Raw genomic sequence first — 16,045 nt, 5'->3', positions numbered from 1 at the left:
CCTTTGGTATGCTTGTTTGTCATCCTCTTCAAAAGTTACAGAAATCGGCAAGGTAGGCTTCACCTCAAGCACGTCGACGTTGTGCTTTTTGGGTTTGACAAGGATCTTGTCAACATGATGCTGAAAGCTACTTTTCATTTTGGTCAAACCAACTAGGCTTGCCTTATCTCTGGAAAACAATGATTCAGGGTCTTGTTTATATATTACAACAAGAGAAACAGATATTCGAATTTTATTTTTTTAAATAAGATATTATATATTAATTAATGTATCAAATACTCAAGTATAAGGTTTTGTTTACGCTTCTTGTCCGACAATTTCAGTTCTCAGGCCTTGTGCTGGGCTTTTGGATTTGCATGTCCTCCTTGTCAGACTGGGCTGCTTTGATTGTGATGTCTATGTTAGGACTAGCGTGCTCTGTTTGCGGATGGATTGATGCTTTATGATTTGTTTCCTTCCAAGTGTTTTGTAAGTTATTAAGCTTGTTGATGATACGAGGAGAGTTCATAACGCTTCTCTCATCATATTCTGTTTACTCTTCGCAGAAGAAGATTGAACATGTCTGCTTTTTGTGGTCTGTGGCGTCTAGATCAAAAACATGGAGAGCAATCTACTTATCTGTGGTACTCAACAATTATGTAATATAATATTATTCATTCTCATGAACACAATTCTTTATGATATGCAAAATAAAACTAGCACCTGTTTATTCTTAACCATTTGAGGCTACAAACAGATGATGACGATTGACGTTCAGTGCATTTGCCGACGATGGTTGGAGCACCAATTCTGTATTGATTAGCGAATTACATAAGTGTGTGCTCCTTAAACCTCTCATGAAATTCATGGTATAAATGTGCTACCAAATCCCTAGATTCTGGAAATATAAGCTTCGTGTGAAGTATCTGGAAACGTCCAAGTGAGTCTTCACGGCAATTCATCTCAAAACCAACCGAATTTGGCGCAAGTACTGCAACACCTATCCCCGGAAGAGTCACCAGCTAAAAAACCTCTAACTTTAGTACATCACTGACACCACTAATAATTTTACCGTCTTCGTAAGTAATCCTTCATCCCGCCCATAATTAGCATTGGCTGTTTTTACAGCATTCAACCTTTCCAAGAGAAATAAAGCTGATTAACATGCTTTGAGGAAACAGGAAACTTTTTGCTGCATGTAGTGGACTCAAGTATTTGATCTGTAAATATAGGATGCAGCTTTGATATTTTTGTCATATCATATATTCGAATTAACTGCAATTCCAAATTGCAGCTTCTTACAGTGTCTTAGCTTAGACCAATCTCAACTCCAATTTTTTGGACAAATGGGTGTACAGAATCAAAGCACACTACACAGGTTTTTGCACATATCATATCAACATCATATAAACATTTTGCACCATTAATGCACTACATTACTTTTTTTTCTCAGTACTTAATCCAACGTTGGATTGAAACACCTTGCCTATTTCTTTTAAGGCATTTAAAATGTCATTCTTCCCACCTTATCTACTTCTTTTGAAGTGTTTGCAACAACATTTTTACCCAATATAACGATGCTCTCGTAGCCGTTGGTCACCTTCTCTACCTCTCATTTGGAGGTGTTTGACCTGGGTTGAGATTAAGTTGGGTTTGCTCCGTTGGTCACCTTGCGTGCCTTCCCTTTGGCGGTGTTTGGCATGAGTCGAGATTAAATTGAATTTGTTTTGATATCACTTATCATGAGATTATTACTTTTACTATAAAAGACTAACCTAATAAGATATATAACACATACGTTTATAAATGTTTCAAGATCTCTTACTAACACGATGTGAGATTTAAATATCCGAATCTATTTTTTCTTAAGAACTAAAAGTGACACTATCATTATGTAACTTCTATATAATAATTTATTATTTCACCATTTTCATATCTCAAGTATAAAAAACTTATTTCCACGTTACTTCTTTTAATACTCAATACATTTGTAGAATATATCAGAATTTAATGATTAACAACTACCGTTGCAGAGCGTAGGTTTTGGACTAGCTTAGATTGTCAGAATATCTGGAAAAGGTTCGCTTAGTGTGATTCTAAAATAAATAATCAATAAATTACTAACAGAGTAAAGTATTTGCATAGACCATTAACGTGGCCAATTAAAGATAATTAAGCGTAATTAATTATTGTTTTGCTCAAGTGTCAAGAGCAGTAGGCGTCAGAAGTTTTGGGATGGAGGGAGGGTTTTTCAGCATCAGAAAGCAGAGGCAGAGTGTGTAGAATGGACAGGCGAGTCTTCAACAATTCTAATCAAGAGTATCAAAATCAAGTTTTCTACTCAGTCAATCAAAAAACCAACCAATATTGCTCCCTTCTATCTGTAAGATCTCACAGCCATCTAAAATTTACGTATTCACAGTAAGTTCACCCTTTGTATTGCTTTTCAAAAAAAAAAAAAAAGTGCACCCTTTGTACCCAAAAGTGAAAATTCGCCAATATCAGTCTCAAGGACCCAAGAGTTGCTTGATTCCAGATTTTTGTTCTGTTGTCAGCCTTGTTGGGAACTTGATGTTGAATTTGATTCTCAAGTTTCCTCTCTTTGTAGGATCTTTTGAGAGCGGCATCCCTTCCCTGGGAACTACTTCCTCATGGTTTAGAGGAATTACATTGTTGATTGGAATGGTTAAGTTCCTGCCGTCCAGGGTAGTGAGATGAACAGTATAACCTGTCAAGGCTTCCTCAAGAGAGATCCTTTGTGTGACAATCAAGTCATTGCCATCCCGGATGAACACACTGTGGGGCTTCTCATCAATGACAAAGACAATATCTGCAGGTATAACATTTGGCTGTTCATTCCCTTTCTCTTTGAATATGATTTTCGTACCTATCTTCCATCCGGGCTTCACATCAAAGGTTAAAATCTCTTCCACCTGCGAGGTTTTGCTGCAACCACAAATACAGAACAAGTTAATTATCGAATTTCAAGCCTTTTATCAAGAAATCACGCATTCATGCAAAAACATGGAAGCCCCCAGAGAAGATATTGCAAGAGATAACTGCTCTACCAAGACTTTTTATGAGCTTTCATCTTCTGTTGCAAGGTGTAAAATTTTTTAAATAGAACATTATTCTCCAGGAGGACCAGGACTTTTGGTTTCACAAGCTTAAACACAATACATAAATCTCTCCCTATTCATGTAAAACACAAAATCCTGTGTCCCCAAACTAATACCAACACCTTATATGCACATGCTTCTTCATAACAACATAACTACATCAGCTGGTTAAATCACTATCATAGGAACCTTAATCAGAAGTGATGTACACAACCTTAGGTCATCACAATCAAAATGCGTGTGCAACTAACAAGCAAAATCCAATAATAGAGAAGAATTACAACCTAAGATTCATATACAAAGGTAGAAGCCATCAAAGTGTTAGGTGAAATCAAGGGATTAAATCAAGTAGCTGAGTTAATTTCACATATTACAGAGAAAGAACTGTATTTCCCAACAAAAACAGAAATCAGAAGCCAATTGAGAAAAAAACTAAAAGACTTACCCACTGATATCAGCAATCTCTCGAGAGATCTTCATCTTCTTAGTAGTCCCTTTATATAGCTCTTCAAGGCTACAAGGCAACTTATTCTCTATCGGAGGTGCTTTTCTTGGACCACCTGGGTGCATTGGCCCACCTCCCCCTCCCATTCCTTCACCAAAATATCCAAAAATGTCATCACCAAAAAGTGAACTAGTGAATCTTGTGCCACTCATGCCGCTGCCACCACCAAAAGTTCTAGAAAAACTCATTAACTCCGCAAACATGTCCTCAGCGTCCCGTGAATTGAATCGGAACGTTGTTGGTCCATCCCCTGTAGAGAAGAAGGTAGCCACTTCAGATTCTGGTGGTGACGCTGCACCTTTTACACCCTCTTCACCGTATTTATCATACAATGCTCTTTTCTGGGGATCACTTAACACCTATCAAAAAGAACATGATAGTTTCAATAAAGAACCAATAAAACTCAGATTGTCTTAGATAGAATTCTGATCATGGGCAGTCTCAATATACACAAAAAAGAGAAAACTACAAACACCCAGATCATCATATGAGGACTAATGACGGTTAATACCATAGAAATTAAAAATTGAGCTACCTCTCCTTTTAATGAAACTTAAAAACTTGATGAAGATAACACGCATCATAACTAACAAAACTGAAGCAATTGAAGCTGAATAGATCTTAACAATGTGTGGATCCTCAAAAAGAAATTACTGTAGTGCTAAAACTGCATATACCCCCGAAAAAGAAAACCAACAACAAGAACAAAAGATTGAATCTTTTAGTGCAATAGCTGAAAAGGTGAAAGCTTTGATACCTCATAGGCTTCAGCGATTTGCTTGAATTTAGCTTCAGCTTCTTTCTTGTTCTTTGGGTTCTTATCAGGATGCCATTTCATAACCAATTTCCTATATGCCTTTTTCAAGTCTTCATCTTTCGCATTCCTATCTACTTGCAGTATCTTGTAATAATCAACTCCCCTCATTCCTTCTTCCTTCTTCTTCACTTTCACTTAATATGTATATTCCATTTTATTCTTTTCTGTTTCTTCTATGGTTCTTTCTTTCTTGGTTTTTTTTTTCTGATTACGAAGATTGGATCTTCCACAAAGGACAAATCTTTTTGTTGACTGAGGTTTGTGGTGACCTTTATTACTTAGACAAGCTGTCTTTCAGATTGGTATTGAAGGTTCCAGAAACCACCTTCCAACCGATATGGAACGGGTTAGTGTTACGGTTGTATTTACACAAAGATGGTTCATCACCCTCCCATTCGAAACGGGTCCCCAATACCTTCAATTGCTGAGGCATGCTAGCATCCATTCATAAACTATTAAAATATAATCATCATAGATTTTAAAGTTCATAATAAAATAGCTTCATACATTTTAAATTAATTTTTCAAAAAAAAATTATCTAGTAATTTTTTGTTTTTTTTTTCTGCTTCGGAAAACTAGAATTAAGTTTAAATCACTTGATCTATTTTATACCCAATTATATGTACATGAGTTACGTACTAATGTTAAATTCTATATATGCAATTCCGAATAAATTTTTATATGTTTTTTTATTTCTGTTTTTGGAGAAAACTTTGTATTATTCGAATTAAAAACGAATTCCTCTTAAATAAATTAAAATTGTGTAAATTGGTGTCTTTGTATGCACTCAACATTTGATTTATTAATTGATTCATGATTCATAATCTAAAGAGTTGAATTTAAATATCTTTTTTAATTAAAAAAACAAAAACTGATATCTTTGCACAATGTGCCCAAGTATTAGATTAATTAGTGAGCAGTAAGCTCCAACTTGATTAACTAGTTGTGATTAGCCCATTTCTTCATTCGCTTGTCTGCTCTGCATCAACAGAATCGGCCCAAGTCAGTTTGCACTTGCCATATTTTGGAAAGCAGAGCATTCTGCATGCATTATGTCCATTGCCACTGTATTCAAAGTAGACTTGACAATTCGTGTTAATGTGTCGTAATCGTGTTAGATACGATTAGACACGAAACACGTTAAGGTTAAATACGAACACGATACGTTTAATATTCATATCTTAAATTTAAAATATATACACATACACGTTTAATATATATGTAACACGACACGACACAATTAACACTTTTATTAAACGTGTCAATATACAACACGAAATGATTAATAACATGTTTAACACGATTAAATAAAAATATTTACAATTAAATATAATTTTATTATTTAAATTTAAAATCTATAATTATAAAAATAATTATAATAAAATAAAAATAATAATAACATCAAATAATCATCAAAAGTTAAAAATTAGGGTTGAGCATTATATCCTTTATAAAATAAAAAAATTATTAAAAAATTATTTAAAATTATTTATATAAAGTTAAAATAGTTTTTAACTATTAATTTCTAATCGATTAATAAATGTGTCACGTATATACGTTTAAACACAATAACACGATTAAACACGATAACACGATTAAATAAACGTATTTAAATATGTTTGTCGTGTCAGATACGTTAAGACACGAAAATTTTTGTGTCTTAACGTGTCAGACACAATTAGACACGAAACACGTTAAGATTAAACCAAAAACCTGTTTAACCCGTGTCTTCTCGTGTCGTGTTAACGTATCGTGTTCAAAATTACCAAGTCTAATTCAAAGTTAGCCGCCTCGTGCCCTTTTACGGGCCTCACTTCTCTGCAAACTTGTCAGAAATGAACTAAATTCCAATAACTTGGATCAATTGCCCTCTGTTGCATTCATAATTGTTAATGATTCACCATGAATTATAGTTATAACTTAGAAGATCAATAATATATAGTATTTACTAAAGATATAATAAAGTATAATATGTCTACGAGTAGTATTTAATTGGCTTCATTGTTAGTTATTTTTCTAGTTTATAGATTATTTATTGTTTCAAAATATTTTTAAATATATGTTAATTATTTATCTTGTTATTTGCTAAGAATAACAAATAAAGGACAAATGGAAATAAAATATTTTATGCATGATGAATAATTTAAAAAATGAATTTAATTATAACAATAGAAAGAATTTGTTTTTTACTCTTCTTTTAATCGCAACAAAGATATTGAAACAAATCAAAATTATATAATAGTCATAAATATAAAAGTAAAGAAAAGAGACTTTACATTTTTATTATCTTCTTAAATTAATAATAAACTAATAGTTTCTAATATATGCATTATTTTTAATTAAATTAATATTTTAAAATAAATATGAAAGAGATTTTATATTATCATTATCTCTTAAATTTTATTAGAGTAATAGTTTGTGTTATATTTTTTTTTAATTTTAATCAAATTAATATATATGTAGAAGATAATAAATAAAATTATAGTATTAAATTTAAATTTAGGTAATTTTGATTTAATATTTCAAATCATTTAAATTCGAGTTAATATGGGTTGGAACATTTTGGGATTCGAATCCTTTTAGATCAATATCAATTTTGGTTTAAATTAGTGATTTTTTTTTTGTCAAATCAAATTAGATTGAGTTCAGATAAATTTAAATTTTGAATTAATTTTACCATTTTTAATTGCAATATGTATAACATAAAACATTGTCAACAAATCTTTGAGCATAGGATTTGCATGCAGACATTTGCAAAGAAAACACATTTTTTTCATTAACCAAATTATCATATAAATTCCTAGTAACGGTAACGAAACTTGGACAAAATTATGTAAAAAATGGTTATTGGGAAAGATATGAAATGATGCTTGTGGATGGGATGGGCCATATTCAACATGAAGGTGTTCCTTGCCTTGAAAAAAGTTGCCTTGGACAGCATGAATTCGTGTCTCGGAGAATATAAGGGGCGAAACCAACTTCAAGTTTGGGTGGATATTGAATTTGAAGCCAATTATCACGAAAACATCATCATTCCCTCGCTCATCTGCAAAACATCCTAATGCTTGTTATATTTTAATCAGCCAAAATAATAATGTTTAATTAGTGCTTAACTCTCCCAATCTAAAATTAAGCTTCGTTAAATTTATCACCCCATTAAAAATTAACGAATTAATTTGATATATGTTTGAAACACGTCCTCAGGTTTCAAACACTATTATAGTAGCCACTTTATCATTTTCAATTTATTAGTTATTGTATAGCAATTAATAAAATCATGATTCTTTCTTTTTTTAATTATAATAGTTAAAGAACTTGATTTCATCAAAGAACGAAGATGATCTTTGCATATACAAGAAGACTAATGGGAATGTTATTGTGTTCTTATTGCTATATATTGATTAGATGTTGCTCACAGGGAACAACATTGTTATACTACAACCAACCATAAGTTAGTTATCCAAGAGGTTCTCCTAAACCCTAAACCCGTAAACCAATCGAAAATATTTTGTAGAAAACATTAATTGTTCATGATTTAATGCATTACAATAGTAAAAGGTTTTCTTTATATAAGAGTTTAAACATTTTCATATGTTGACTACTTATAAGATAAAGTTTTTGGAAAAAATATGCTTTGCATAGGAATTATAATGTGTTATAATTATAAAATTCTCACTACATCAATGCATTACTCTTAAACAATTCTTAGTTGATGCTTTATCAAGATAAGACATTGATATAAGCAGAGAGACTCACATATGTTATGTTTTTTTATTTTTGTGAAATAAGCAATCAATTTTCTAGATTCAAGTATGTTGGGATATTTGAAACTAACATATGAATGCTTGTCACAAGAACAAGTTTATTGAATATGACCTACCATGGTAATTTCATTTAATATCTAATTGAAGTGTCTATAGAAATATTTTCATGTGTCAATTGTGCAAGTGATATGTAGACTTGAAATCCTTATGTTATCTTATGTGGGGATTGCTATACTTTGATATTATTTTAGGTAGTCCTAATGTAGAAATAAGGTATACTTTAAGTCTAGTATGAACCATGTGAAGATAAATGAGTAATAGATCAAGGGTATGTCATCTTAAGTGACTTAAAGGAGATATCCCAATAATTATTGGCATGACTTAGCTCAATCAAATCTTTGGCCAAAGTTGAATGAAGATTAAAAATGAGCTTTCAAATTTCATTAATAAGTTAAGAAGATTGAGATCTAAAATGATACAGACAAACACAGAGTAGAAACTACATCATGTTTTATGTTTTATCGGAAATTGGATAATAAGGGATTGAATTACATTGATTGATTGAACAGTGAAAAATTAAGTCAAATCTCTTTGAATCTTTTTAATATTTAAGTGATCATGACACATTACTAAACGTTACACTGAAAAGGAAAGCAGTTAACCGACGAAACTAATTTCATAGATTTAAAGTGGAGCTGTGTTAGTAGAAAAGCCGCTAAGGCTGCTGATTGGATTGTAATTCAATTGAAACAGGGAATGTGCCTTTCCTATTGGGTAGATTTACCCACCCTCTCTTATGTTCATTCTTAGTAGAGAGATGGCCTGGCAGGGCCCTCTAGCTAACAATGTGGAAATTCCTTTAGGAGCCTTGAGTTACTTGGGCTGTGGGATGTTCCTAAAGACATTATAATAATGAAGTAATTCCTTTGTAAAATTGAACTTACCCCCAAAAAGGAAAATAAAGTTTATAGCAAGCCATTCCACCTTTTAGTTCTTTAGACAATTGGCACCATTTGGATCAGTGCTCAAAGTTGAAAAGAAATTTAAAAGTTTTAACCTACACCTCTACAAAACTGATCAAAGTGCGCACTAGTTCAAGCTAGCAATGTTTTACTCATTCGCCATCATTTTGTTCCCATGGAATAAATCTGAAAACGAAACCCCCACTAAGGTAGCACAATCAGAATCGTACACGTACGCCAAAAGAGAAAGCATTTGTAATCAAGAATCAATGCTGAAAGTTATTATTCGTCCAAGAGTAATAAATGCAATCAATGGCATTCATACGGTTTAGAGGAAATCACATTTTCTGATAATATACTAAAAATCAAACTATATCAAAACCAAAAATGCTAATTTCTCTAAGATCGATCACAGGAAAAAAACTTACAATAAAAAAAGAATCTGTTCAAGACGTATCAGAAATAGAAGCAACATCAACAGGGTATTTGATCAATAAACCATCTAAGTACTTTAACAGGAAGCTTGATAAGATCCATGGCAAAGTTGGCAAGTCCAGCACAGCATATGCAACAAGGGCATAGGCAGCTTAATATAGTCCTGTCATTACCAAGATTCAACGCAGCATCAGAAATTCAGGACCAGAAACACGTTTTCCAGTCAAAAAGCAAGAAAAAAAGAATCCAATTTTTACGACCTTCGACTATTGATCAATATGACCATTGCCTCTCCCTAAAACCAAAAACCTTTTTTAATACTTAAATCAAAGAAACTTGTATGTTTAAAGAGACTTTGCAGATTGTTACAAAGAAAAGACATAAGAAGAAAACCCCCACCAAGAACTACTACTAAAAGAATTCAAGAATTATATATAGAAGACTTACCCAAGAACCCAGATAACAGCACCAACGACAGACAAAACCACTGCAACAAGGGCAAAAGGGAGCCCCAGTAGGAACCCCAATGGTCTGCAGTCTCCCATTTTCTCTGTAAAATCCCTTCAAAATATTTTCCTTATTTTCCTTCTGTTTTTTGAGATGGAGGAGGGGCTATAAAAGACGTATACTCGGCTAGGCAGACGCGGAAAGTAACCACCGCCCATTTAAAATGACTGATGTACCCCTGATGAAGTATGGAATTTCCGCTATTGTTGGTGTTCTTTTCTTTAGGTCAATTGGGTACAATGGGCATTGTGTTTCGGAACCTTCCTTATTGTTTCATAATTTAATCAACTACGAGATAAAGTCAGCATCCTAACTGGCGTATGGGGACTTCAACTTGTTTTTCACGTTGGCACAAATTTGAAAATTAATTGTTTCGTTTCCTATTTAGTCAAATTATGTAATTAGTCTTTGTACTCTTTAATGTATATTTAATTTTTATATAATAATTTGTGTAAATTGAGTCTATATTTTTCTAATTTCTTAGTTTTAATTCAAATCCTAACACAGTTAAAATTTCACTATTAATTATGTTGAAATAACATTTTGACTAAGCAGACATGGGATTAATTGAGATGATGTGTTATTTTCTTGATGATGTGACATTAAATATGTATTGACATGGCATTTCACACTCATTACTTTTAATAGGATGTTATTTTATTATCATGACTTAAACCCGAGATTATGACTGGGGCGTGAATCCCGTAAACAAAACCCACAAGTTCCGAGCAAGCCTCATATAAATCGAGTGGACAAGTAGACATTAACAATAATTCACAAGACCAAAGTTGTTGCATTTTATAGCATAAGTTAAAATATGTCTCTTTTTAACAAATTGCCCACAACATTTCATCCAACAAGAGAACATCCAAGTACTATTTATAAGATTTAGACATTAGCTAACATAATGGGTCCAAGCCCAGACAAAATAAACCAGACTTTGTACATCATTAGTGGTGATACAAATGCCATCAAACCAAAACAACGGACATTAATACCAAAATCAATGGAGTGAACTTATAAATTAAGATTCCTACAAGATGCCAAAAATGTTGATCTATCGGATAAATGTTTGCCACTTGCTCCCCTCATGGAAACTTCCACAAGCTATTTATTTGCACAAAGCAACGGTTAGTTAGGGTGAGTTTTTTCGTAACTCAGCAAGTGAGTATAGAAAGAAAACAAGCATAACGAAAGGGTTTTTATTCTAAAAACAACATTTAAAAACATTTAATCTGGAACATGTATGTATGTATGTATAAAATATATACCAAGTATGCAACATATGGCATAAATAAACCAAAACAAGAGCCATTTAACGGCTAGCTAGGGAACTCATCATTATCACTAGTTTATCAGATTCCCATTCAAATAAATCTCAACAAAGTGCCTTAATAGGATATAAGTTCAAGGCAGCATATACTTACCAATTTATCAAATGCTCAAAAGCTGTCATCGTGGTGGTATCAAGAGAAGGGTCCACTTGATAAACGAGACACGTCTGAGACCGAGGTCACCGACAGAAAAACAAGACCATGGGGTTGTGGCTCATTTTTACTAGACCATATCATTGTCCGGACCTTTATTTATCGGAGGGACTTAATTTGTTCATTTCCACAAAGGTAAATATCTAGCAACAATTCAATGATTATTATAATAAATGGCATAGCATTAAATGAGATGATGTAATATTTTTTTGATGATATGATATTGACTATTGTTGACATGATATTTTACACTTATCACTTTTAATAAAACGTTATGTTATCTTAGACAAATCTACTTATAGCCAAATATATTACTATTTAGTATCTTAAACTTTAAACTAAGCTCTTAAGCTTAACTCTTTACTATTAGATTTTGTAATAATCCCTTTATTAGAATATATATATATATTTTGGAAATCAACATTTACATTAAATCAAAACACCATGGTTTTTTTTTTTTTAAATTCATCAACCCAATAACAAGACTACAACCACCATTTAAGGCAAAGTCTACACAAGTTGACCGCCCAGCAAGATCCGAGTAACAATCTAATTCATGATTTTTTCAATGATCCAATTCTGAAATTGACAACACAATCACAAACAACTTTTTTCTTTTTCAAGTTCATATTTTCTAAAGCTTCTCACTCTTGAAAACAGGATTAGCTTTAGCAATCTACTCTTTTCCCATCCTTTGAAATAAAGGTGTAAACCGTGCTGTTGTAGTACCTATAGGTCTCACAGAAAACTATCCCACACCTGCACTTGAACCCATGCGCTTCTTGCAAGTCAAGCATTTGCTGGGTCTAACTTGAACCTGAATTTCCTCCACATTCACCTCTTTTTTCGTTTCTGCCTCTTTCATTGCTAAGGAACCCAAAAATGGGTATGAGATCAAAGAAGATGATGGCAAAGACGAAGACAGTGGAACGAGGTTTTGATTGATGGCTACTTTGGTGGAGGAACATTGCTGCGTTTTAAGCAGGAGATCGAGATAACATTTAGAACAAAGATTTTGGCTTGTAGGGCTCTCCCACCAGAGGGGTTTAAAATAAGGGAGGAAGAAAGAACGAGGACAACTTTTAGGTTTAGTTTAGATTTAAATACTACCTCAAAACTACATCGTTTAGAGAGAAAAGAGAGAAGAAAAAGTGGTAACCATGTCAGCATTTTAATGAATGCCATGTCATGTTAACTAGGTCAAATATGGAATTAATAATTTTAACAATGAAAATTTAATAATGTTAAAATTGAGATTGAAATCAACAATTGAAAAAATACAAAGACTAAATTTACATGAATTATCGTGTAGAAATTAAATTTATATATATATTTTATAAAATATAGGTATTAATTATATAATTTAACCTTCCCATCTTGGTGAGCATGATGTTGCATAAAATGGAATTCCGATTGCTATCCACAAATTTGTTAAGAAAACTGGACTTTTTTTCTATATATGAGTCTGCTCTTTTTGACTGGGTCAGAGGCCCAACTGTAAAGGCCCAGGACATGGGAAAAAAGAGAGATTAATACCATCACTTTAGGGTAAAGCAGTGTCGCATCTAATTCATAAGGAATAATTGTGGGGCTCAAAGAGGAGGGAGATGTCTTCTAAAACTAATTTGTTTGTTAAATGCCCCTTCAGAAAGATAAAATTGCTTACCTTCAATTACCAAAAAAACCTAGTTTGTGTTAAAAGTACCAACTGTCCTTAATTCACACTCAAGAATTTCTTCTAATGGTTACATGGTGCAAGTGATGTGACATAAAGCAAATGTATTTTCTATGGGAAATGTCAGAGTGATGGGTTTGGAGGGCTTAGTACAGGAAGTTCGGACTAAAGTTTCAAAGTTATGGCCCGCCAGGAACAATGAGGCTACGGTACTTCATGGACTTCGTCAAGGTATTAGACCACTCTTGACACTTTCAGCTTTTAAGAAGCTAAGTAATAAAAATTATCCAAGTTTGCTCTTTCTAATGGAGACTAAGAATAAGGAGAGCAAGTTGGAAAAGTTTAAATATGAAATGAAGTTTCAACATATATGTTATGTTGCACTTCAAGGGCTTAATTGGGGATTAGCTTTGTGCTGCATTGGCACTGAGGTTGTGGAAGTAGAAAGTGGAGTGTGTTGCAAGATTTTGTGGATATATGGCTCTGCTGAGCAAGAGGTTTAGAGGTTTATAATAAATAGAGTAGCCACCGTTAAAATCCTTTCTTTTTATGGGGAATTTACGTGACATTCTTTACTATCATGAAAAAATGAAGGAAATTTGAGAGCTACCAAGAAGATTAATCGAGGAGTATGATAGATCTTTAATTAACTTGTACTTATAGGGGCAGAGATTTACATGGTTTAATCATAGAGATGGGCGTAGAAGGGGTTCTCTTAAGAATAAAAGTAGTGTTCTAATAAAGTAAAATGGATATGCTTTAGGTGGAGGAGAAGCTGATTGAAGCAATCCTTGAAAAGCTTAGTGTTTGTGGTAGAAGATGATAAATAAAAATTAGGGGAAGCGAGGTAGAAAATAAAGAGAAAATAGATAAGTAGAAAAAAGTATTTTGAAAAAGTTTGGAGAGAGATTGAGCAAGAGTATTTTAGAGAGGGAGTTTGTTGAATTTCTAGATTGTCGTTAATGAATTATCAAGACTCCTATATATACCAAGTAGAAGCAATTTCTTAGAAGCAATGGCGAGAAAGTGCTTATTGGAAATGATGGGAATATCATGTGTAAGATGAACACGCTCATCATGGGAAGAACAATTCATCATAGAAAACACATGTCCATTATGGAAGAATATGTCTAGAATGGAAATAACACATTAGCCCACTATGTATGTTGGATAGTGGGTAGATATTTTGGTTTAATGACATAACAGAGCTTAGTGATGCTTAATAATGTGTCACATGTTTTTCCATTTCTTGAGATGAACGGAAAAAGGGAAAACACTTATACTTCAAGAAAAGGTTAGGAGAAAGACTTCTAAACTACCTCAATATCTGAACTATTATACCAAGGTTAAGAGAAAGACCTCCCGGAGTTGGAATATCTGTATTGATGAAGCTATCAAAAGGTTAGACTTCATAAAGAATGAAGATGAACCATGAGTCTACAAGAAGGCAAGTGGGTGCGCCATTATTTTCCTAGTGCTCTAAATGGATGGCATATTGCTCATAGGAAATTATATACCATTGCTTCATTCAACTAAGATTTGGCTTTTTAAATAATTCTCCATAAAAGATTTGGGAGAAGCAACCTACATTTTGGGAATAAAGATCTATAGAGATAAATCTAAGAGGTTGCTTGGTCTCTCCCAATCCATATACGTAGATAAGGTGTTAAAGAGGTTCAGCATGGAAGAGTCTAAGAAGGGATACTTACCTATGTCACATGGCATTTATTTCTCCAAGGACATGTGTCTAAAAAGTCAAGAAGAGAAAAATCGTATGGATAAGATCCCATATGTTTCACAATAAGATCTATAATGTATGCGATGCTATGCACTAGACTAGATACATCATACGCTTTGAGTGTCACGAGTAAATACCAAGCTAATCCAGGTGAGCGTTATTAGATAACTGTGAAAAACATCTTGAAGTACTTATGAAGAACTAATGATGTATTTCTAGTCTATGAAGGAAGCGAACTCCAAGTTAAGGGTTATGCTAATGCAAGCTCTCAAATTGACAAGGATAATAGTAAGTTGCAAAATGGATGTAACACCCGACCCTAAATTATCTGTGATATATCATTCACATGCTTTGGATAGCATGTTTGTATATTGAATTGCCTCGAAAAACAAGTTAAATGACTGTATTGCCCCTAATGGTACGGTTCAGTCAAATAAGTCTTGAACTAGTTTAAATAGAGAATCGAGGATGAATTTGAGAAAACTAAAACCCATGGGTTGATTTAAAATGAGGATTCAGAGTTTGAGGTCCGATATGGAGTTAATCCGGACTTTAAATATTCTAGAGGCAAAATGGTAATTTACCACCTGAGGACGAATATTGAATTTTTTTTAATCCCGTTTGATTAAGATTGATTATATTAAACTTATTGGAGTATAATTTGAGGGTTTGGCAGTGAAAAAGGTTAACTCCGGTGATTTCTGGAGTGTAGGAGCAAAATCGTAATTTTTTCACCCACGGACAAAATTTGAGATTTTGAGAGAATTTAGATCAAATTTGATAAATTGGAGAATGGTATGAGTATAAGGGATGAAAAATATGTCTATGGACAATTTTTCAGTTTTTGGGGCAAAAATGTAATTTTTGACTTTTACGGGTACAAAAGTGTAAATTTCAAAAATTACTCCACCAAGACTTTGGATAAGTATGAGAATTTTATCTAAGCTATGGATATGTGGGACAAGTGTATGGTGAAAATTTGGAAATAAATGGATGGCTAGAATTTAAGGAATTAATAAAACAAAAAAAATGAATAAAATAATATTATATTATTTTA

The 16,045-nt window shown here is 32.9% G+C and overlaps 2 protein-coding genes across 2 annotated transcripts; both read right to left on the bottom strand.

Moving 5' to 3' along the window:
• On the bottom strand, positions 2,258–4,736 carry LOC18608771 (dnaJ homolog subfamily B member 4). Its single transcript, XM_007043628.2, has 3 exons — positions 4,361–4,736; positions 3,544–3,962; positions 2,258–2,925 (listed from the first exon to the last, which is right to left on the bottom strand). The coding sequence occupies exons 1-3, from the start codon at positions 4,526–4,528 to the stop codon at positions 2,487–2,489; spliced, it is 1,026 nt and encodes a 341-aa protein (XP_007043690.2). The 5' UTR covers positions 4,529–4,736; the 3' UTR covers positions 2,258–2,486.
• Positions 9,399–10,164, bottom strand: LOC18608770. Its single transcript, XM_007043627.2, has 2 exons — positions 10,029–10,164; positions 9,399–9,744 (listed from the first exon to the last, which is right to left on the bottom strand). The coding sequence occupies exons 1-2, from the start codon at positions 10,124–10,126 to the stop codon at positions 9,621–9,623; spliced, it is 222 nt and encodes a 73-aa protein (XP_007043689.1). The 5' UTR covers positions 10,127–10,164; the 3' UTR covers positions 9,399–9,620.

The sequence above is a fragment of the Theobroma cacao genome, chromosome 2 (assembly GCF_000208745.1).
Source record: "Theobroma cacao cultivar B97-61/B2 chromosome 2, Criollo_cocoa_genome_V2, whole genome shotgun sequence".
In the NCBI taxonomy this organism is placed as follows: Eukaryota; Viridiplantae; Streptophyta; class Magnoliopsida; order Malvales; family Malvaceae; genus Theobroma; species Theobroma cacao.
The sequence above is the reverse complement of the archived record's forward strand: the minus strand, read 5'-3'. Positions and strand labels throughout refer to the sequence as shown.